This window comes from Pteronotus mesoamericanus, unplaced genomic scaffold (assembly GCF_021234165.1).
Source record: "Pteronotus mesoamericanus isolate MK-2021 breed Mesoamerican mustached bat unplaced genomic scaffold, CSHL_Meso_final scaffold_125, whole genome shotgun sequence".
Lineage (NCBI taxonomy): Eukaryota > Metazoa > Chordata > Mammalia > Chiroptera > Mormoopidae > Pteronotus > Pteronotus mesoamericanus.
Window position 1 is genome coordinate 307,161 of NW_026555304.1, and position 25,500 is coordinate 332,660.

Consider the following 25,500-nt stretch of genomic DNA (forward strand, 5'->3'; position numbering starts at 1 on the left):
AACATCTGATTTTCATATGTACTTAACAGACAAGCAGGTATTCATACCCTTTAATTAAATAAAAGGCATATTCTTATCTAAAGTATCTTTAAATTTCAAGCATACATGTTTTAATGTTTACATTCACTTTCTTCAATTACCTTCAAGAGATCTTGTGACATCAAGGGAAGAATTAGGTTGACTCCATATAAAACCACATCTGCAGCTGACACAGACCTGTTTGCTGCTTGCCCCGGCTCATGTCCTCTGAATACTTCATCTATAAACAGAAGCCACATGCTTACAGTCACAACATGAACAAATCTGCAAAGCTGTATACATTCTACCCTAGAGAAAGTAAAAATAGATTTGAACCCTCAGCCACAATAAATCTATGAGTGGTTAACAGGACGCCTGGTAACCTTGTCTGGGTCACCCTTCTGTATTTCACTTTTCAGGGTCTCAGAGCACTCAATAAAGATGGTATTCTGTGTTTACATCACATATTACTCTTCAATGACAAAGGAAAACTAATGCTTTATCAATGTTGTGAAAAGTAAATCTACTCACTGACAGGCTGGTCACACTAGGAGATAAATAATTCCACAGTAATATCTATTTTATCTCTTAGGTCTGTGGAATTTTTCTAAGCTGAAAAGAATAGAGGAAATATAGAAATTAAAATGTTACATAAAAAATAAAGTAATTTTTTTAATATAGCTACCATGGTCAAGGGCTATTATCCTTACTCCATAAAGAATGCCTGTAAATTAGCAGGAATCCTGAGACCTAAATAGATAACTGAGTAGAGTCTAACAAAACCACCAATCCAATGAAAAACAGTTCACTCTAATCATTAATCAATGAAAAAATTTTAAAGTTACTATTTCTTTTTTTAAAGATTTTATTTATTTATTTATAGACAGAAGGAAAGAGAGGGAGAAAGAGAGGGCGAGAAACATCAATGACTGGTGGCTTCTCCCACGCCCCTTACTAGGGACCTGGCCCGCAACCCAGGCATGTGCCCTGACTGGGAATCAAACCTGTGACCCTTTGGTTCACAGGCCAGCACTCAATCCACTGAGCCACACCAGCCAGGACTAAAGTTACTATTTCTGATTCATTAAATCCAAGATGACTTTTGATCCTCACCTGAAGATATGTCTACTGATTCTAGAGAGAGGGGAAGGGGCAGAGAAAGAAATAGCAATGTGTTGTCAGAGAGAAACATCGATCAGTTGCCTCATGTATGGCCTGTGACCAGGGATCCAATTCACAACATTCTGGTGTACAAAATGATGTCTCAATCAACTGAACCACTCGGCCAGGGCAAATTCAAAATGACTTTTAAATAATAATTACATGCTGGTGAGGATATAGTGTGATAGTTACCGTCCAAAGCTATGTAGTAAAAACATTTTGAGCACTGTATATACTAAAGATATATTCAGAAATTCAGACAGAGATTTGTCCACAGAAGTGATTACTGCATTGTTATCTATAACAGCAAAATAGTAAATATTCCAGGTATACAATATTAGTAAAACTGGGTAAATTCCAAAATGTGGAAAACCATTCAGCCATTAAAAGGTCATAAAATGTTTTAATGATGAGGAAAAGGCCAAGAGTACGTTAATTTAAAAAGGCAGAATATAAAATTGTATTTACAGTACAAATGCAAAGAAAATTATACAAGAGAAACAAAAGGGAAATTACCATGTGCAATTTATAGCTGATTCTGGATTATGTCAAAATATGGGTGATTTTTCTGTCTCTGTACTTGAAAATTTTTCTATTAAGAGCATACTACTTTAGAACAAGGGGAAAAAAGATAAAATGGGTCCAAATAAAAGCACACTTCTACTTAAAAACCACCTTTCAGCCTAATTCTGAAGTTCTCCACCAGGGTCTCAGTTCCAGTTGGAAAAATCCCACCCTTCTGGATGCAATCTTGGATTCCATCACCAGGAAACTTGGGCCTGTCTAGGCATGAGGCCTCCCTGACACTACCCGCAGGCTTCCCTAACAAGACAGCTTTTGGTCTGGAGGCTCGTTGGGCTCCATTCTCCAGTATTGAGCTCTACTAAGGATTCAAAAATAGAGTACTGAGACGCACTGCCAGTTGTGCCTTTAAAAACCCACCTAGCAGGTTAATTTCATTTCATAATATTTAAAATATTTTGTTTTGTCCTGGCTGGAGTGGCTCAGTGGATTGAGCACCGGCCTGCGAACCAAAAGGCTGCCAGTTCAATACCCAGTCAGGGCATGTGCCTGGGTTGCAGGCCAGGTCCACAGTTGGGGGCAAGCAAGAGACAACTGATTTTCTCTCACATGCCAATGTTTTTTCTCCCTCTCTTTCTCTCCCCTCTTCTCTCTCTCTAAAAATAAAATCTTTTTAAAAAATTAAAAAATATTTTGTTTTATATCACCTATTATCTTTATTTTTTAAATGACTTAAATCTTCATCAAGTTACCAATTTAATGAGTTAATGCTGTTTATCATTTTTTTCTATTTTAACCATAATTTTTCTTTCATCTAAATGTCAACCCTATGTACCCTTTCTTTATTCTTTTCTGCCTTATTCTGTACTTCAATCCTAAGCATTTTAATATCAATTTCTTAATGTTTCATTATGATTTGGATCTTTTTGTTCTTTTACTTGGAAAGTCTCCCCTCACCTGTTAAACTGTAGAGTCTGTGCTCCCACTTGTAGAGCAACAGGAAGAAGTGCACCTGGCACTGTAAACCTGGGAGACTATAGGGCTTTTCTCCCTCCAAATGCCCTCAAAGCTCTCCCTCTCTTTCAGTATCAGCTCTGTACTTTGAGTCAGATTCCTTAGGGTACAGGGATCTGACCTGGTGCTTACATCCCTGGAAAGTATACAAAAGAGTTTCTAAGAGCCCACAAGTCAACTGATACAGTGTGTAAAGGTTCAGTAACTACTTCAGGTATTAAAGGCCCACGGCCTAGAAAAAGTTAAGAACTCCTAGAGTAAGGACTGACATGAAGGAATCAGAAAACATGGGAACTTGTGTGAGAGGTAGGCTTGGCGGAGGGGCAGCTGCAGCCTTGTGGGAAAGAAGCAGAGAGTAGGTGTGGGACAGGGCCTTCCAAACCATGTCACCTGGGGGCCCTAGTTAAACTGAGGAGTCAGCCTTCTAGCATGTGAAGTGGACAGTGCCTGGGATAGCACAGACACTGAAAAGAAATGCTGTCCAACAAATAAGGAAACAGAAAAAAAACAAGCTCACGTATGGGGTAAAATGAGGAAAGTGGAAAACTACAGCACACAGCTCAGGACGGGAATCTTAAAAGGAAGAAGCATCCACAACAACAAATATCTGCAGAACACAAAAGAAGGTGCTAAACAGGACTCGTTTTTCTCTTAGAAAGCAAGATCTCTTTTATGTGAAGACAGGGTGGGCCGTGGGGTCAGGGCGAGGTGAGGGAACATCTACAAATACATGAGGTTTCAGTTACTGGTGAATTTGTACCTGTATTAACTCACCACCAGAGACTCCTGAGCTCATCCATAAACACTCTGAAGGGCGTTTCTCAATACACCCACTGGACAATTAGGAAAGGCACTGGAAGGCTAAATAACTTCCCCAGGGTTCTGCTGTCCTAAGGCCACTGGTTACTCTCCCCATGAGCTCCACCCCAACAATTATTCCAACGCCTCACCCTCGAAGGCAATGGGCTTTCCTGGGCTGGCCACCTCAGGACACGGAGGAGGGACCAGCCAGTAAAGCATACGTGAAGTCCAGTGCTGGCATGTCAATCTAGTCCTGTGACATACTAGCTGCTCCACATCTGTGGGCAAGTGACATATAACCTCTTGTACCTGTTTCTTCATCTAAAAAATGAGTGTAATAGTGGTACCTACTTCCCGCCGCTGTGGCAGTAACAGTGCTGACATTTCATAGGAACCTAACAGATAGAAAATTTAACTATTCTTCTTACAAGAGGAAAGCCAAACAGAAGGGCTGGGGGCCCTTCCCTCACTTTACAGTGCCCAGAGAGACGACACTTCCATCTACTTTGTAAACTGAATTTCCTCGTGGGATTTCACTTAACAAAATATCCTCTGCTTTAATAAAAACAACAGTGACAACAAAGTTCACACCCTACCTGTATCACTGAAGTCTATGAACTCTTTTGACAGAAGGTTTGTAAGAAGTTCCATAATGAGAAGCAGGTCCTGGTACTGCTCCTCCTCAGCTGTAACATCCACTCTCTGCCGCCCCAAATTATTCTTAGAGTATACTTGCAACAAAGTAAGGCAGGCTTCATATAAGTTCATCGCTTTAGACTGTAAGAAAGCATGCAGAAATTATGCTACCAGAACAAATATAAATATTAAATAACTTTTAAAATACAATGTAATAAATTTACTCTAAGTCCTAAAAGATCTCAAATACTCATTTTAAACTACACCAAAACATTCACACACATGAAAAGTACAAACTAATTATACTTAAAATAACTAACAGTTTTCCAGCCATGAAATCTGACATCCAAATTTTTATTCATTTGACCAAAGAAATGATAAGACTTTTGGCAACAGAACTGCTTTATTTCTGTTGTTCAACTTCTTCATTGACTATTTTAAAACCTAAAATTGTATAACTTGCAGAAACAGAGTACCAAACAGCAGTCTTAAACATGAGAGTGGCACTGGCATACCCCTCAGTGATTTATCTGTGACTACATTTACAATATCGGGTTGGCCAAAAAGTCCATTTAGTTTTTTCTGTAAAATAAAAGACACATTTTTCATTTTCACCAGTAACGTTATTGATTTGGATATCTTGAGTATGTTGGCAATCTCCCACGTGGTATAATCTTGACTGTCCTCAATTAATGTCTCGACTCCACTGTTATCAACTTCAACTGGCCCACCTGACTGTGGAGCACCATCCAGCAAGAAACCTAGCAAATCACTTTTGACACGTTCGATCAAGTCACAGCACCTTCTCCATACACTGCACAAATCTTTTTTTGTATTTGTTGCATTTTTACCGTTCTTGAAGTAACAAAGCATAACACACCAAAAATGTTGCATATATTCTTCCATCTTCAAGGTCAAAATGGTTACATAAAAATTCACCAATTTGTTTTTTTTTTAAATGCACCCTGATACAACAGCTACAACAACACAATCTAACAAAACTGTTTTGAATGAAGACAACTAAACGTTACTAGAGCCATCGTATGGGGGAAAAAACCCCAAACTTTTTGGCCAAACCAGTACTTCAAATATAACCTCATTTTTGAGCAGGTCTCTTTGATCTAAATAAAATTACCAATCAGGAACCCGTATTAAATGATTTGGAACAAGATTTAAGCTAATCTGCTAACAAATACAAATGTATTCTTAAGGTTTCTTTAAAGCTTTCTAAATTATTTAATGGGACAAAAAAATATATCTTTGCTTACAGAATATAAAAGAATAGTGTGTCTAAACACTCATCTAATTTGCCAAACAAAAGATACAAATTACCATTTAAAATTGTAAGCCTTAGGGTCCTACAACAAAGAAATTGGTTAAAATTCTCTACCATAATCCATTTGTTTTATGAAATAGTTCTCACTTGAATGAATTTGATTTAATAGCAAATGAGCCCAAATAAATTACTGATTATTAACGTTTTTAGGATAAGAATTTCTATTCATTTAATATGCCTTCCTCTGAATTCTAAGTTCTTTTGAAAATAGTCTTTTTGAAAGATCTTTTGGAGGCATAAAAACATTTCAGAAAATATTCATTAAATTTGAAGGAAAGTATCTATTATTTTATTATAGTTTTAAGGAGTTTTAATCCTGAAAGGATGAAAATTAGAAAGTGCTCACCTCTCCAAGATAGCATATCTGTTTATGTGCAACTTCAACAAAAACTTCTATTATGAGATTGACAGTCTCTGGGGTATTTTTGTAAACTTCCATCAATCCAATGCAATTGGTAAGGAAGTCCATTAAGAAATTAAAAAGGATAGCGACGTTGTCAATCTGGGTGGCCTCGGCAATGCCACATAGGGCCTCAAGTGTGGCAGTGATTTCCTGCTTGACCTCCTCCTGTTGGCACAGCTGCTGAAAGTTTTCCTGATTTATCACCCTTAAGAATCGTTGCTGCAGTGGCTGAAGAACCTACAAAAACAAAGCATGGATTTTTCTGAAAGGCTGACTCACATACCTTATTTACTTCTTCAACTTTATTTCCTAAACTAGGATAGTCACTTTCCAAAACATTTCTAACTGTTGGAAGTAGAAAAAGCACAGAAAACAAAGAATATCAGAACCACACATTATATTCCCCATTTTGAGGGTTATCACAACTTCTGTGTGAGGCAGGCATTGCCTCACTCACATCAGTTAAAATGGCTATTATCAAAAAGACGAGAGAGTAATGCAGGTGAGGAGAAAAGGGAACCCTCATGCAATGTTGGAGGGACTGTAAACTGGTACAACCACTATGGAAAACAGTATGGCGGTTTCTCATAAAATTAAAGTTAGAACTACTTTATGATGGAGCAATTCCACTTCTCAGAATATATTCAGAGGAAATGAAAACACTAATTTGAAAACCTATCTGCACCCACCTGTCCACAGCAATATTATATACAATAGCCAAGACATGGGAACAGACTAAGTGTCCACTGATGAATGATGGATAAAGTTGTGGTGCATAAACATGATGGAATACTATTCAGCAATGGGGGGAAAAAAAAAGAAAAACAAGGAAATCCTCTATGGAGTCAAAATGGATGGACCTTGAGGGTATTATGCTACAGAAAATATATTGGACAGAAAAAGACAATTACTGTATGATTTCACTTATATGTGGAATCTGTTTAAAAACAAAACATAACAAAACAAAACACCGAACTCATAGAAAAAGTTTTGCTGTTACCAAAGGTGGGAGTGGGGAGAGGGGGATTTGGAGAAAGGTAGTCAAAAGGTACAAACTCCCAGTTACAAGAAAACAAGCACCAGGGTTGTGATGTACAACATGATGGCTATGGCTAACACTGTATGACAGAGAGTGAGTAAACCCTTAAGAGTTGTCACAGAAATTTTTTTTTTTTTTGCCTCGTTTTATTGTGTCAATATGAGATTGTGGATGACAACTAAACTTATACTAATAATTATTTCACATTATGTAAGCCAACCCATTATATAGTGATGTGTGTCAACTATGTCTCATAAAACAAAAATTATAATTTATGGAAAAACATAAGTGCGTGCTATCATCTTCACTTCCTTAATTTAGCTTTAAGAGAGAGAGAGAAAAGAAGGAGATTCTACAAATGACAGAACACAACTTCAATGCCATCTCCAGAATTCAGCCACTATCTTCATCTCTTTCCAATAAAATATTAAGCCTTCACAGTTGGGACTGGCGAACTGTTTTCTATGGGGTGGGAACAAAAATAGGTTTACAGTCGTAAGTACATGAAACAGAGTTGGTTCTTGTATTATTATTTATTAATTATTGTGTTATTTTCCATACAAACACCTGTAAACCTACTTTTACCCCACCCTTACAAAGGGCCCGGGGGTAAATATTTCAGACTTGACAGGATATGCCACCTCTGGCCCAACTGCTCTGTTTTGACTATGCTGTTGTGCAAACACAGCCATAGACAATATGAAACAACTGAGACTGAATGTGTTTCAATAAAAACTTTATAAGAAGAGACAACAGGCTAGATTTGGTCTGTAGGCTAGTTTGCCAACCTGTTCTGTAGGGTCAAGTCTGACCAACACAAGCTCTTGCCTGTGTTTTCCTTTCCAACTCCTCTCAGCATAGAACATAACTTCAGACACTCAGTCCTGCCCTGGGTATAAAAGTGAATAGGCATAATCATGAAGATAATATCTTAATTCTACTTAAAGCTCTACATATAATAACACAATTATTTCAACTATAAATACAAGATCAGCCTGGTTTCTCTTCTGGTTCTGAAGTCACAACTGCTTGATGTCTGTCCCTTCTAGTCACAGGACTCTAGGCTGGCAACTTACCTGCAACGGTAAGTCTTGGTTCCCCCATTTAAAGCTTACTATATGAGGCAATGTCCACAGTGGCTGTTATGGGTTGAATTATGTCCCCCCAAAATTGGTATGATAAAGTCCAATCCCCTAGAAACTCAGAACATGGTCTCATGTGAAAATAGCATTGTTTCGGATGTAATTAGTTAAATTAAGATCAGGTCATTAGGGTAGACCCCCTAATCCAGTATGACTAGTATCCTTAGCAAGAGGGGAAATTTGGGCACAGGAATGCAAACGTGGCAACTGTCATGTGAAGATAAAGACAGAGGTAGGAGTGGTTTATCTACAAACCAAGGAATGCCGAAAATTGCCCGCAAAGCCCCGGAAGTCAAGAGAGGCCAGACCAAATTCTTCCTCAGAGCCTCAGACAGAACCAGCTCTGTGATACCTGATCTCAGATTCCCAGCCTCCAAACTGAGACAATAAATTTCTATTGTTTAAGCCAAGTCTGTGGTATTCTGTTACAGCAGCCATAGCAAACTAATACAGTAGTTAATCAGTAGCTCCTTTTTCAAGACAAAAGAACACTTCACTAATTTTTAATGAAGAATAAATATACCAGTTCAGGTTCTCATTTGAGCTGGGGGAAAAAAATTAACCTGAACTGCAGAACACATGATAATTAATATTCAATGTCATCAAAAGCAGATAAGAGCAAGTCATAAAATGTTAGTTATAAAATAATAAGCTTCAACCTATACATTAGGAGGGAAAAATAACAGAAAAGTGGTAATTGATGTTTATGTCTCCATGGACTATTTCACGGCAACACATAGATAAAACAACAAAGTGCCACCAGCAGGTGGAATCACAATCAGGGGAACTGTTACCTCAGTCCAATACTGTTGTTTGGTTTCTGTGTCCATCTGTGCAAAACCTCCCAGGACAAGAGCCTTCATCAGCGTCCTCTGCACAGGACTAGAAAGGAAATTCAGAGGAGGGCTTCGGCTCGCAAACTGTTTAGCTAAATTCCACCAGTTTTCACACTGGATTACTAGGTTTGCCCTATGTGCAAAAACAGCAAAAGAAAGATGTACCGTTTACACTGTATGTATACTAAGTAAACAAAATGCAAGGTAGCTGGATTTAATTAATTTTAAAGTACAGTAAACTGGGCATAGATTTTGGAGTCCCAAATGTTTGCATTCAAATCCCACGGGGAATATGACAATGTAAAATGTTTTTAATCTCTCTTACCAGTTTCCTGATCTGTAAAATACGAATACCAACAGTAATAACAACCCTAAATCTCATGACTGAGACTGATATAATAGATGCTATACATGAAAGGCTTGAACAGTACCTAGTAAATTATAAGTAATAAATAGTAGCCAATGACAACAGTAATAATTGCATTTCTATGCAGCAAAAAAAATACATTTCCAGAATTTGTTGTAGAAAACAATAAAAATTTTACTTTGCAAAATTAAATTAAATTGTTAAATTATCAGTTTTTCTCATCTTTAAAATGGGATATTACTAACAGAATACCTGAAAAATAAAATGGCACTCTTAAAACTTTTTTAAAACTTTAATTTATAAATAACTTACTAAATTAAACATGCATGCTACTCATAAGATACTTCAATGATGAATCCTTGAACAGTCAATTCAACCATCATTTGTAACACAGGAAAGCCTTATTTGTACTTGTAACAATTAACATCACATTGTTTTGGGGTTTTTTTAAGATTTAAAAAATTTTTATTTTTAGAGGGGAAGAGAGAGAGAGAGAGGAAGAGAGAGAGAGAGAGAGAATCATCAATGTGAGAGAGAAACATCAACTGGCTGCCTCTTGTACATGCCCCAACCAGGGACCAAACCGGCACCCCCAGGCATACAGGGAACCCAAGTGATTGAGAATCCAAGTGACCTTTCACTTTATAGGAGGACAACCAAGCAACTGGGCCACACCAGTCAGGACCATGACATTGTTTTTTTAAACACAGTGCTTCAAAAAACCTGGACCTTAGGACCGTGTAACTGTGTGCCACTTGCAAAGCCTACACTAAAAAGCAAACTGAAGTTACACACAAAAACAGCCTGACTCTTACTAGCAGCTTACCTTTCTCTTCTTTCCACTAAAGTGACAAGGAGTTGCACAGTGTCATTTGCAAGGTCCTGCTCACTGCTCCACACCGAGAGGTTACTGATAACTTTCTGTAAGAGGTAGCCAATAATCCACTGAGAACCCTCAGTATCTGCTCCAAATGCTGTACTGAATGGCAGACTTATCTTGAAGAGAAAACCAATTTTTTTAGGTCAGAAAAAAAGATCAGCTAAAAAAAATTCCATAGAAAAATCAAACTGATGTTAGCATCTAAAAATGAAGTACTGCTTACTTCACATCAATTTTATGAACGAATTCATATCCCTAAGTCCAAAAAGAGATCCTCAATCCACCTACTGTTTTTTTGCCATGTATATTGCACACTTTTTTGCCCAGATTTTTTGAGGGAAAAATAAGGACACGCATTATACATGGGTATAATGATTATATACCATGGGTATGATAATCCCATGTAAAATGAGCACAAAAATGAAGATGCATATTATACATGGCAAAATATGGCACATTTTTCAGTTATTTTCCTATTAGCTATAACTGTTCTGTTATTAACACAATAATATGATATTTACATCAAACACAAAGAACAAAAATTAACCCATTCTCAAAAAGTAATCTATAACTTAATATGGGTTAACATATGCTGAATCAAATGATGTGCCCTAAGAAAAGTTATTAAAATCACATGCCATTCATATAGTTCTCCTTCCATGTAGAAAATGTTCAGCTGTTAAGTTACCTTTTAATGAGAAAATAACCAAGAAAATGTTCTCATTTCTACAACTGCTATTATCATAAATCCAAATGAAATTAAAGTTTTACATCCTGACCTGATCATATAGCTTCTCATCCACCAGGAGATAAGTCTTTGCCCAGCGTTTTAGAAACCAAACAATGTCTTTGCCCATTTGAGGGCTTAGCAGATGAGTGAGGTCTGCTCTTATTGCTCGAGACTCAACTTCCGAAACTCTGAGAACGGCAGATAACAGCCTATGGGTACAAAAAAGATGTCATTTATTCTTCGATCTATTTATTAGCTATTTTCTTCATAAAAGTCCTTTTTTGTTTCCCAACTCTCTGGATTTAGGACAGGCTATACTTGAAATTTTCATCAATAAGGCTGTAGACAAATGCCCCACTTTGTTGCTGACCTTTCAGGAAGCAGTAAACAAGACAAAGTAAGTGAAGGTAGTCATGGCCAAGAGACATCCTTCTATTGAAGTTGTTCCTGCATTACTGTCTAAAGAAATTTTTCAGATTCAAAATGGAAAAATACCTAAAATTAAAAGTTCAGGGTAAATGCCATAAATTCTTCAGCACACCATCACTACTTAATATTGTATGGTTAGTACTGTTTGTTTTTATACATTGGTCATTCTGTGGTTCAGGGTCTGGTAATTGACCTATCTAGAACGTTCTGAATATTGAGTCCTGACTCTAAATCTCATAGTCGTACTCATTTCGTAACAAACTTGATTCTTAATGGTATTTTAAAATAAAACTCTTGCTAGAAAAATTGCTTACAGGATGTGCACAGTGTCTTTTCCTACACTACATAATAACTGTGTGTTAACAACAAGGTACAACATGTAGAAAAATAAGGCCTTTGTTCCAGGTGGGTTAGGGGAGCACATAACCAGAAGTGATACACATATATGAGGTCTGTCCTGAAAAAGTCCAGCCACTCTTAATATAATGAGAATAGTTTATGTAATATCAATGTAACCCAGTAGTCAAAGAGAGCAGACTGGAATGCACATGTGTGAACAAATGACAACATCACTGTCCTAGCCGGTGGGGCCAATAGACACTGTTGAGTGGGCGTGTGTACTATGTGGCCGTAACATTCAAAATGACTGAGTGAGTAGAACAACGAATCTGCATCCAATTTTGCGTTAAGCTCAAACATTCCTCCTCCGAAATTATTCAGATGATTCAAAAGGCCGCAGCTATGGTCAATGGGTGATTGGTAGCTTCATCACAACAATGCGCCCGCTTGTGTCTCACATCTCCTAAGTTTTTTGGTGAAATATCGAATCACCCAGGTGACTCAGCCCCCGTGCTGCCCAGATTTGGTGTCCTGTGACTTCTGGCTTTCCCTAAAACTAAAATCACCTTTTAAAGGGAAGAGATTTCAGACCGTTGATGACATTCAGGAAAATACAATGGGGCAGCTGACGGTGATTGGGAGAACTGTGTAAAGTCCCAAAGTGCCTCCTTTGAAGAGGACTGAGGTGTCATTTTCCAATGTACAACGTTTTCTTGTATCTTGTATGTTTTTCAATAAATGTCTCTATTTTTCATATTACATGGCTGGATACCTTCTGGACAGACCTCATATATTAAATTGACTTTAGCTAAAACACAAAGCAGCAGGATTTGATGGAAAGAACTCATTACCACACCATTTTGTTACTATCAATGACAAGAAAGGGGTTCTAATCACAGGAAGTCTGGCTTCTACTGTCCCTACTGTTCTCAAAATGACTGAAACTGTCTGCTTGTGATGAAATCTTATGAACATTTCAGTTTTTTATCCAGATGGATGTTCCCAAAATACCAAACACTGCTGGCATTCGGCCCTTTTGAAATGTCTTCCCTTGCACTTTCCCATATTTCCCCTCAGCTTTTTCTTACTCTTCCCCAGGCATTTATGTCCTTTTGTACTCTGACCTCATTCTTTAAACAGTTGGTTCCTAAGGCTCTTCTCCTTTTTCACTATATATATTCTCTATACCACAATTGCTCAAACTTTTAACAAAGTTATTTTAGGATGCATGTGAACAATAATGCCCTGATGACCTCACAACACATTTAAGTGGATATATCAAATTCTCCCCGTAAGAATAGTTTTGATAAGACAGAATTTGATGTATTAAAGATGTTCTTCTCTAAAACAAAGAAATCATACTGAGATGTCTAGAAAAACTTCTTTAAAAAAAATAGTTTTAAATTATATAGTTTGCAGCCTAACAGAATTTGAAATAGTTACAGTGGCCATTTAAATTTATGCACTGGAATTTAATTATCATAGTGTTGCAATACTCACCATCATCCACTTGAAAAATAAACAAGTTTTTAAGTTAGAAACTTTACATTGTTTCTTTTTTCTCCTTAAATTTTTGTTTTGGTTTCATTTCCCCACACTCTTATCCTAATATAATAAATTTTATACTCATTTTATTTTTAATTTTTATTTATTATTATTTTTTAATCCTCACCCAAGGATATGTTTATTCATTTTTGAGAGAGGAGGAATAGGAGGGAGTGAAGGGGGAGAAGGGGAGGAGAGAGAAAAACATTGATGTGAGATAGAAACATCAATCTGTTGCCTCTCATATGCACCTCGACTGGGGAATTGAACCTGCAAACTAGGTATGTGCCCTGATTGGGGATCAAACCCGCAACCACTTGGTGATTGATTGGGACGTTCCAATCAATCAAGTCACCTGGCCAGGGCTATATTCTTTTTATTGACCACACAATATACTTCTCTAAAACAAATGTCTAGATGCTAAAATAAATTTTTTAAAAACATTTCCAATGATCTTAAGACTTCTAAAATGTCTTCTGGACTGAGTTATTACAATACTTAATAGTACACAACTGCACAAATTATAAACATTTAAATACAGTATTAAACATAAAATTTTATGCATCTGAGATTAGTATAGCATGATTTTATTTTCCAAATTAGTTTATGTATCTGTGAAAAAACATTACTTATCACTAGAATGAGACAGAGGTGAGCATAATTTAACCCCTAGTTTTTATTTTAATAGATAAAAAAACTAAGAAAACTCTTTTCATAAGTAAATGGAAGACATTTTTAAAATAGCAGATTTCTCAATTACCTGCACTTCTTGCAAGTTATATGCCAAACATCACACAGCTCTACCACCAAAAACTATTTTTAATAATATGATAGCTGACAACTTGATTAGGTCACTCTTCAGTATTATCCAAGGCAAGACTAAAAACTTCCTGACTTGTAGAATAACTGGTTATCCATTACTCAGTTACTCAATTACAATACCACACTATTTGGCACGCTACAGGTTTCTACACACCTGCACCCACCAACCCATAGACTCAACAGTAAGAGTTCCAATGAAGAAAAGTTTTGCCTTTATTTGTAAAGTGGGAGCAAGGTCAAGAATAGTACCACAGACAGATGAACCTGGGGCTCTCAATAGCCTGTCCTCATTCCTGCCTCTCTCCTCCCCACCCTCAATCAACCTCAAAGTCCCTGAGAACTTCCCTTGAAACACCTGTCATCTTTCTGTCCTTCCCATCATCTTTATTCCACTAACAGAAATGCTTCCTAACTTACCAGCCATCCTTTACATCCAGCCTCCACACTACAATCCTCTAATAAAACAATGTGATTAGCTCACTTTCGTTTTTCAAATCTTTTCCAACACATACTCCAACCCACTCCACAGCCCACCCTACTTCTCCACCCTCAGCAGGCACCTTTCCCTTTGTGTGCGTGCCAGCCTCCTCTCCTTTCTGGGCAGCTTCTTGGCTGCTCTCAGTGCCTGGGATAGTCTTCCTCTTCCTCCTCATGCTGCAAACCCCCATCCATCCCCTCAGCGTCAGCGTAAATGCCACCTCTTCCAAGGAGCCCTCCCTTGATCCTCCCACGTCACTATCACACTTCGACTGCACCCTCAGACCTTGGCATGGAGGGGAGCTGGAAAAACTGATGACATCATAATACTGTTTTAGTTGTTGCTCCCCCAAGACTGCCACCCTGGTCCTACTTCAGTTTCTTCAGCATGCTATCTGAACATGTTTTATATTTCAGACAGCAATCAATGTCCCACAGAATATAGTCTTGGTATTATGGGAAATCTTAGATTATCTTTGCATTTCATAAACAGAAGTCAGCATGGTGAGTCAAAGAAAACTTTCTTCAACTTCTCACAACCTCTACTATCACTCTGGTCTGGACCAGCATCTTTCTCTGGATGAGAGCAACTAGGCTCTTCCCTGGTCTCCTTGCTCCTACCTCTGGCCCTCATAGCCCACTCTCAAAGCAGCACAGTCACCTCTTCTGCTCAAAACCCTCCAGAAGCACCCACGCCATTCAGAGCAGATACTATAAAGGCCCAAAGACTACACTGATTCTCCTCTATTTCCCCTCTAACTCCATCTGCCACAGAATTTCACCTCACTATGCTCCACCCTCTGTGGAAACTCCTGCTGGTCCTGGATGAGGGCCAGCAGTGAGGGTTCCCCATCCACTATTCACTGTGGCAATGTTCTTCCCCAGCCTTCCCAACCCCTAACCAACCTCAAGTTTGGCTCACCAGATACATTTTAAAGGAAACTGACAGTGACTACACTATTTAAAGTTATAAGCAGTTGCCCGAGCTGGGTGGCTCAGTTGGTTGGAGCATTGTCCCTCCAGTTAACCAAAAGCTTAGAGGTTCAACTCCTGGTCAGGACACATACCTAGGTTGCAGGTTTGATCCCTGCTCAAGGAACATACAGGAGGCAACTGATCAATGTTTCTCTCTCATATCAATGTTTCTCTCTTTTTCCCCTTGCCTCGCTTTCTAAAATCAATAAATATATCCTCAGGTGAGGATTTTAAAAAATAAAATTACAAGGGGTCCCTGAATCTGCACTCCTGATCCCCCCACCCTGCTCAGCTTCTTACTACAGCACTTATGGTCTCCTAACATAAACATAATTAACTTATTCATTGTCTCTCCCCTACAGGGAGCTTCAAAAGGGAAGTGATTTGTGTGTTTTGCTCACTACTGTTATCACAAATGCCTACAACAGTGCCAGATACATAGGAAGTACTCAATAACTTTTGTCAAATAATATTTTCTTCAAGAAATGTAAATTTGTTTCTTAATCAAATAAGTAATATTTCTCCTATATACCATTCAATTTCACATTAATTCTTTGGACAAAAAAACAAACAAACATGTTTTGGGTGGTTGTTTCAACTCTTGCCTTGTTCCTCCATAGTCTGTGCTCTCAGATACCAAAATGTTTTGCTCCCACAGTGGTAACTGGGACTGGCAAAAACTGAAAAAGCACTGAAAATACAAGGAATGCATTCATGATGATACTGCCCAGGCAAGAAATATGACAGAGTATCACATGACAGCATCCTGAAATGCACTGCCTTTGAATTAACATTCACCATGAATCAAACCAAAGCAAAAGCAATGATTTCCAGACACTTAATCATAGGCCTATAGTCACCCTAAAAGGAAAAGAGAAAACTTTTCCAATAGAGCACTGGTATTTTATTTCAAACAAGAGAATGCAACAATAAAGGAATAAGTTCCTAAACAGTTCCTGATTAATAGCTTTCAAGTTCAATATTTAAAAATTTTACTTTCTACTGCATAGGCTCAAATGATATCCACGGGTTTTAACATTAAGATAAAAAGAATAAGGGGCACAGCATCTTGTTTGAGTTACTGATTTTGCAGCAGACAAAACCAATGTTATTTCATCATTGATATCTCTGCCTGCCACCTAAATTTAAATATACTGAAATTTAAAATGCTGTTTTCAAATTCACTTTTAGGAGGACATTTAGTTCAGGTTTATCCCTCCTCAATGTCACCACTGAAAGTAATGAAAAAGCCGTCACTGCTATTAGGAAGATTAAAGTGAATTCTTTCAATTGAGGCAGACAATCTTATAACTTCTTTGACAGGGCTTTCAAGTTTCACATATTTGGGATAAATAGTTCTATGTTATAAGAATCAGTTTTCCTTAAGAAAGACACTAAAATGTAGTTTTATCTTTATGAACAGTAAGTACTTGTTAACATTCATCTGGTCTCTAAGAATGGCATATTCTATTTCTTGGCATTTATGGTGCCTGTACCCACATCAGTGCTACTTTCTGATGGACAAGGGATATGGTCACAGTGCATTAGAGCAAACGTCCCGTCAGAGTCTCCCTGCATTCAGAATAACTCTGCGCTTGTTCTCCTCAGTGTTGGGCACGGCTATCAATCTCACCCGAGTGGCACTGCTTAAATATACTAAGTACTTGCCGTCCTTGTTTATTTCAAGGCTTCTCCAAGTTTTATCTTCTTTCATGTATCAGATTTACAATGTGTCTATCACTCGAGTCATCTACCCATCAACTCAGAACTTAATAAAACAGAATAAATTACAAGAGCACAGCTATAGAGTTCATATTACCTAATCACAGAATCTGTTCTGTTGTACCCTGGGATGGAAGAAGCCTTTTCTCCTGGAGATCCCAAAATTTGAAGTGTTGTATTAATGTCAACTTCAGATGAATGCTTAATGGAATATTCCATTATTTCTGGAGGTATTAGCGGAGTCTCTCCCTGAGTATCATCAGCTAAGAGGTAGCCTTCAGTTTAAAAAAAATTAAAAATGAACACTTAACAAATCTACATTTATCAAATTGTACTATAAATGTTTTGTTTTATTTGATTTAAATATATCATATAAATTGATGTAAAAGTAAATTATAAATTTAATATGTTAATTTCAAGATTGATGAAAAGAAACTTTCTATTTCTTAGATAATTTACTCTCAAAAACAGGAAAGAACACAGGATAAATGTTTATTCAACAATTTTATTACTTACACTGACATGTAGGCTTTTTAATCTACCTTTTAATAATTTTCAGTAACATATTCTGTAAAGTTAATAGGAATTTTACTATTATCTATATCAAAAGTCAATATCTGGGGACACCTTTTCAAAAATTAAGACTTTTTTCCTGATTATTTAAAATACAGAAATACTAACAGTATGGTTACAGAAGACTCTAAAAGTCAGACTGCCTACATTTGCATTCTGGCTCTAAAAATTAATAGCAGTGTAGCCATGGGCTAGTGTCTTATACTCTCCAAGTCTCAGCTTCTTCATTTATAAGAAGGGGATAATAATAATAACAACAATAATAACAATACCTAATAATAGAACCAATTCAATGGGCTATAATGAGCTCCACATAAAACATTCAGTATGCAATAGGCACTGAATACATGTTAGCCAATATTTTTAAAAAACACATCTATAGCTGTAATATATAGCAGCTGTCACCAAATTTCTTCCAATACTATGTATGGACTATTATTTTTAATATATGAAGCTACTTTTTAAGGTTTGAACTGCTCAGCTGGCAATTACATTTTAAAAGGAAACAACCAACCAACCTGTAACTAAAATAAGCCAGTGAATATCTTCATAGAGGTCATCAAGCATTTTGTTGTCAATGGTGCTTGAACCAGGTGAAGCAAGTAACTGCTGCTGATGTCGCTGTAACTGACTGTGGAGCCTTGTTACTCTTTCTTCTAATAAACTAAAAGAAGAAAAAAAAAACAATAGCTTCATAAAATTCAATAAGCAAAGACCTAGAATAACATAATTTCCATGTGTCAGACAACATAAATTAAGATCTTAGCACAAAAACACATATACAAAAGTATTTTTTATCATACTCAACTGTTCTTATAGCACTACAGGAACCATAATTTATCGTTTATGAGAGAATAACAAGAGTGCTTTACAAGCAATCAAGGTTTACAACTGGCATTTGAAAACTACTTATTCCAAGTTTTTACTGATATGGGTCAAGCCAGTCTCATTCCGTGTTTCCATAATCTCTCTGCCACCTATGCTGGAGTGCCTAGGCTCCAATGTACAAGCCAAGGAATGAAACTTTGAGTATGTTTCTGTCCGCTTACTCCAAGTGTGCTGGGTGCATACAGGGTGAGGGAGTATGTAAAGTGCTCTCTAGGGAAGTGTGAGTATGGAGCATTTGCTCTGCAGGTTCTGTGGACTGTGTGTACCTTGTCAGAAGAGGTATACAGTGCTCTGCAGCAACTCTTCCTAGCATTCCTACACTGGCTAGTTGATCTGAAAACTGGTCTCGATCATCCTCTTGAAGCTCACTTATTTCCTCTTCCTCACGAGAGGCCACACCATTGGCAGTCTGTTGTCAATGAGAGAAATAATGAGTAATGAGCTGCACGCCTTTGTCTCACAAGCCACGCATTTCTGCTGCACTGTGAAATAGCCTCCGCACTTCACATGAGAAGGGGAACTGGACAGAGCCTACCTTCAGTGCAGCTGTCTAGGGACCCCTACCTAACTGTGCTGACAGCCCTACAGTCACCCAAAGTGGGAAACACAGAAGAGAAAGGAGCGAAGGATATAGACCCACAGCACACATACATAAACACAGTTAACTAACCCCCGCCCACAACCCACTTCCCACACCGGAGAGTTTAACTTCTGTCACTGAAAAGATCTGAAATCTTCAAGATCCATGGTCCTTGGATACAAGAAGTCATTCATATCACTTAACAACTAGGAAGACACAGGTGGGTAACTGAAAACTGAAGACAAAGGAGGTAACTACCAGTCACATCCCACAAAGCATGATGCAGTCAGACAAGGGACCACTTCTGATCTCCATCTAATGCTCTCAGCAAATTCTCTAAAGAAGCTTAGCCCAAATTTCTAGCATTGCACAGTGTGTAAGAGAATAAAATAGACAAAACAGAGCCTATGATGATGAAATGAATTTTTAATCACAATCTGGCTTAAAACTTACCAAATTCCTTGTGCCATCTGGAGCGGCCAGGTGGCATTGAATGTAAGAATTGAAGACTTGAACAGCATGCTGGGTGAAAAAGCCTTTATGGAAATGTTTGTCATCCTGGACCAAAGTTAGCCAGGACTCCAGCAACTTGTCATATGCTTCCATGTAGACCATGTCATCTTTATCAAGCTAGGAGGAAAGAAGTTTCACAAAACAATGGCCAGAGAAATAAGGTGGGTATTACAACAAGAGTCACATAGCTATGCATATATAGTTTTCTAAGTTTTTCCTTTAACGAGGGTTCCCAACTATTATTCAATAATCTAGCTGAGTTCATTCTAAGACTAACTAGTCATGTCAAGCATTGCAGGCATTCTATTAAACTTTCTAAAATCTTTCTAACTTAATCTAAATAATTCTTAGGCAAACAGGAATTAATGTTTATTTCTTAACAAGATTTTAGGCTTTAACAGTGCTTTAGGGAACATGTATTTTTCAAATAAAAATAGTATTAACTTTTTTCTGTAGTCAAGAAGAGACCTGTTAGAATGAAAAGATAAAATGTGTACTTAACTATACACTTCTAAATGATTTTTTTTAAAAAACTGGAGAATGATGACTAGCCTAACTAACATACTCAAGAATGTGGGGAGAACTTCACAGATACTCCTTAACATTTTTATTTTTTTTAAGTAAGATAGGTCCTACAGAGGAGTTTGAGGAAGCTGTTAAGGTCTTCCTACTTAATTAGTAACCTGGACACATAATTTAACCTGTGCATTGATTTCTTCATCACAAATTCACTAGATCACCATTCAATGAAACCCAGAATACTTACTGTCAAGCACTATGCTTAGTGGAAAAACAAAAATAATTGTGCTTTCGAGCTCAGTTCAATGGAGAAGAATAAGAAACAAAAAATTACAGAAATACAGTAACAGCCATGAGAGAGAAACAGATTTTTCAGAGTTGGTTTTTAACAACAGCATCTCTCATAAATAGTTATAAATAAAGAAGCAAAGTCTTTAAACTACGTATATATTCACTTGTAAAAAGGTTTTGGCACAACTCATCATTTCCAACATTCTGTTACTAGGAAGACTGAAGGTCTATAGATTTAATCTGTAACTTCCTTTTCTGGTTTCTACAGCCAACAGACTGGCCTCACCTACAAATACAGAACTCTGGAATGTTCATCAGAGAGTACTTTCATCAATTTGTCAATAACTCAAAAAAAGGAAAGTACTAAAATGTCCACACCAAGTATTTCAGATAAAGGACCATGAGGACACTACCGACAGCTCATGACCTCTAAGCACCAAGCAAACTCCTTCTAGTGAATTGTTTCCTGTGTCTTCAGCTTTTGTTAACCTACTGCCTACAAGGAAAGTTATTTTCTGTGTCAAATAAACCTTACAAAAATTTGTAATATTTTTAATTCATTTTGTGAAAAATTTACATAAGAATGAAAGGAAAGTAAAAAGAATATCATTAGATAATTTTAATAAGAATTTAAACATAGCAAACCCAATTTTTATTCCTTATTTTCCTGGCCGTGAAACAACATACAGTTTAAGTCCTCACTTGATGTTGCAGGTAGGTTCTTAAACTTTAAGTGAAACCACGTACAATGAATCCAATTTTACCACAGACTGATTGATATGAAACGTTATTCGAGAACCTGCTGCATAATGAAAATATACTCAAGAACCTGCTGCATAATGAAAATAAACAACATTCTTTGAAAGTAAATGGAACATAGTCATCTTGTAAATAGTCGATTCTTTCTATTTGTGGCATATATGTTCTATAAAGTCACCATGAACCCTGAATTAGTGAATACAGGGTTAGGTTCCTTCTGTTTTTCACCAGGTACAGGTGAACAAACGGATCAACACACCACCTTGTTTTAAGTTTGATTGTTTATAGATGCTCACAGCAACAGCGCTGTAACTTGTGCCTGAATGCAACTTGTCTAACACCTGCATTTGCTCCACATCAGGGCTTCCCTGCTCTCTGCAACACCAGGCAGCACCCAGCACAATGCAGGGGGTGAAGGGTGGCGAGGGGATGTGGCCGGGGGGGGCGGGGGGGGGTGTTGTGCCATTTTAAAAAGTGAAAAGTGGATGTTGTGCACAATCAATGCACAGGAAAAACTTCAACATCTTGTGACAAAAATTTGAGTGTGAATGGGGACGCTTGTTTGCAGTACGAGGGGTGAAACAGGAAGGCAGAGCACTGAAAACAAAACTGCCTTGTTTGACCTCAGCTGGAAAAACCAAGCCAGGCAATTCTGTTATCCGTCACTCTTTGCATGCATCTGTCTGAGAATGATTGTGAAAGTGCCACCAGTTCTGATTTTGGAGTTACAAATAGATTTTAGCAAGGGGGTTAATTTGCAAATATGGAATCTGCAAAATATGAGGATCAACTGTACTTGTCTTTAATAGGTTCTAACTAATTAAGCTGGTTCTTTTTGGTCACCTATTATGAAAACGCATTGCCCTTTTGAAAACTTTGATAGATCATGACTTTCTTGAAGAACAGCGAAGTTCTTGGTTCCATAAATGCAATAGCGTATTCATTAAGATTTATAAATACTGCCTTGGCCAGAGTGGCTCAGTTGGTTGGAGCATCATCCCATAAACCAAAGGGGCATGGGTTCAAATTCCTGTTAGGGCACATACCTAGGCTTTGGGTTCGGTCCCTGGTTGAGAGGCAACCGATCAATGTTTCTCTCTCACACTGGTATCTCTCCCCGCGCCAGATTACCCTCGCTTCAACCCCTCCTATTCTACTCTCTCTAAAATCAATGAGCATGTCCTCAAGTGAGGATTTAAAAAAAAAAGATTTATAAATACCAATGAAAAGAATCAATTCAATTTTTTTCATTTCTACATCATTTATTTCCTTCCAATCACCTTTATACATGCTGCTTTCAGCATTAATCCAATTACAAACGATATTAAATAAATTTTGTTGTATGAATATCAAAAAACAATCAACACTGTCAATATCATTTTGCAAAATATGACAGTCCAAACTCTCTGTCACAAAATATTGGGTAAGGTTCCCCGTGCAATGAGAATGCCATGTTTTCTTTTTGGCTTTGGAAATATATTGTTTGCTCATGAACTGTAAGAACCTATCTAGGAGATAGCTATAACTCAGTCTCAGATTTCACTTATACTGTCAACTTCACCATCATCATTAAAGAGCCTGGAGTGCTGCTGTCTCTTTTACATTCATCTTCTGATTTCTTTTCTCACTGCAAACTGTCTGATTCTGGCATTTTCCTTCTCTTACTACTACGAGCAGAAAATGAAAAATTCTAAATTCTCTATGTATCCAATGAAACTTAAATTTAAAAAAAGACTTAAAAGATGGTATTTCCAGAATTCCTTTACAGCTTCTTGGAAAATGCAATTAGAAAGCAAAAAAATAATAAATAGCAGCTGTTCATTTCATTTGTAGTGACTGAGTTCACTATTATATCATTGTTTAGGTGATTCCGCTATTCCTCCACTTCCTTATTATTTTAGACTATTTTTTAATAGCTGGGAATTGACGAGTAATGGTGAAGAACTTCCTGAGGTCATAAACATCAAAATGTTTCAAAATATAGGAGAAATCAGATCACTAATATCAATAATGTATTTTATTTAGACTTACAGAGTTTGACATATCCATAAGGCAACTGCAAGATAGGAAATGCTCTTTTTGTCCTAAGGTCTCCAAGAAGAATAAAATCAATGCTTAAAATAGTTAGAACTGATCAAAAAAGAAACTATAAACAAGTTCCTGAGGGTTAAAGAATGCTGTAAAAAAATTTGTTCAAGCACCGTCTGTGGTCATGGGAATGAGGATTCTATTCACTGTCTCCCAGTTGAAGCTTTATAAGAGATTTTTTTTATTTTTAATTTTTACTTAAATTAGGAAAAATATCTGAGGGGAGATGGAGCTTCCTCTTTTTGCACCAGATCCTCTTAAGGCACTGTATCTCCCAGCCCACTTCAAATCTAAATAGTCAAATTTAGCCCAGCCAGGTAGCTCTTGGTTGGTTAGATCATTGTCTCAATGGGTCAAGGCTGTATTTTCAGTCTCTGGTCAGGGCACATGCAGAAGTCAACCAATAAATGCATAAGTGAGTGGAACAACAAACATGTTTCTCTCCCTCCCTCCCCTCCGTCCTCTCTCTCTAAAATCAATAAATAAAAATATTTTAAATTTTTTTAAAAATAAAAAGTTAAATTTATATATACAGATAAGCTGATAGCTTATATATCAAGATTGCTCTTTTCCTCTAGTCTTGATTTTCTACTCTTGTTTAATCCCTAAAAAGTTAACTGTGATGCTCATTACCTTTTGTCTTTCTCTCAATGATATGCTCATTCTTCTAAACACTGCCTGATTCATGAAGAGCAGCTGTGAAGAGTGGCCTTAAGCAGACAAGATACCAGTTGAAGGGTTAATTGAAAAATGAAACTGACTTAAGAATGTTTACTAACAGGTAAGTCACAAGGTGATTTATCTGTAGGAATGTTTGCTGCACCATTACTTGAGACAGTGCAAATAAAGTTATTGAATCATTCTCCTAATCTTTTATATTAAAAACTATGATTTAAAACATCAATTGATAACATAAAAATTCTCATAATAATATAAATAGAAGTAATGATTTTGTTTTTAAGTCTAATTGGCATGCCCTTAAAATCTGGAAAAATACATCAAAATATTAATATAACAAGTTTCAGAAGGTGAAACTACAAGGATTTGGTTTACTTCTGATTTTTTCCTTTTTCAAATTAATTTTCAAAAATAATGAATAAGTATTAAATGTCAATAGTTAGGGAGAAAAAGGTATTATATAACTTGATGTATGAATAAAGACATAAGAAAGTGGTAAGTGATGAGACTTTCAGAGATTTTTAATTTTATGCACTGTTTGAATTACTTTTACCAATGAACATTTTCACAACATTAAAACTGCATTCTGAAATTATCTTAGTAACAAAATTGTAATTATAAGTGTGAATAAGAAAATAAAAGTAAAATCCAAACCTACAAGTAACAGACACATTCCTTAAAAATGTGAAACTTGGTATCTGGAGATAACCTGAATTCTCACAATTTTTAGGTAGTTTAAATTCACACCTCTTCCCCCATCCTAGTACCAGGCACAGTCAATTCATAAGTGAGAGCTACTGAACTAGCCAAACAAACAAAAAACAATATTATACAAACTGATTTAGAGAAGAGAAAAAGAGGGCCAGCTGCACAGTGATCTGTGAGGCGGGTATAACTGATGCCAAACACATCAGCAGTTCATAAACAATGAAGATAGATGGTCATGAAGTTCAGTTCAGAAATGCAAGGGTAATTTTAACATTAGAAAAATGTATGAAAGCAATTTATCACATTTCTAGATTAAGCAGAAACACATTTAATAATACTCAGTACTCATTCATGTTTTTAAAAGCCCTATTTGCAATTCTGATAAAGATAGCTCAAAAACCTAGAGCAAACATTATTCCTAACGATGAGCCCAAAAAGATGTCTTTAGCTGCCACTTTGTATTCAACATTGTACAATAAGAAAAAGAAAAATACAAATTGTGAAGACTGTAAAAAAGCAAAATTGTCATTATTCACAGATGATATAAATGTCCACATAAAACTAAAAAGACTCTAAGGACAAATTATTAGAACCAATAAGAATTTTGAAAGGTTAGTATGTATCAGAACAATATAGAAATACTAACTGCATTTCTCCATGACAGCAGCAATCTGAAAAGTCAGGCTTAAAAAAAGATACTATTTACCAT

General features: G+C 36.8%; 1 protein-coding gene across 5 annotated transcripts in view; it reads right to left on the reverse strand.

Moving 5' to 3' along the window:
- XPO4 (exportin 4) overlaps positions 1-25,500 on the reverse strand; it is a 133,510-nt gene that overhangs the window by 9,306 nt on the left and 98,704 nt on the right. For 4 of the 5 annotated variants that reach the window (XM_054587981.1, XM_054587977.1, XM_054587979.1 and 1 more), the window contains 10 exons: positions 19,689-19,865; positions 18,922-19,064; positions 18,286-18,431; positions 17,292-17,469; positions 10,935-11,094; positions 10,102-10,271; positions 8,867-9,041; positions 5,835-6,128; positions 4,113-4,293; positions 141-259 (listed from right to left, as the gene is read on the reverse strand). In XM_054587981.1, the coding sequence (XP_054443956.1) occupies positions 141-259; positions 4,113-4,293; positions 5,835-6,128; positions 8,867-9,041; positions 10,102-10,271; positions 10,935-11,094; positions 17,292-17,469; positions 18,286-18,431; positions 18,922-19,064; positions 19,689-19,865 (1,743 nt within the window). The remainder of the gene's footprint in view (positions 1-140; positions 260-4,112; positions 4,294-5,834; positions 6,129-8,866; positions 9,042-10,101; positions 10,272-10,934; positions 11,095-17,291; positions 17,470-18,285; positions 18,432-18,921; positions 19,065-19,688; positions 19,866-25,500) is intronic. The other variant, XM_054587978.1, reaches the window with a different exon arrangement.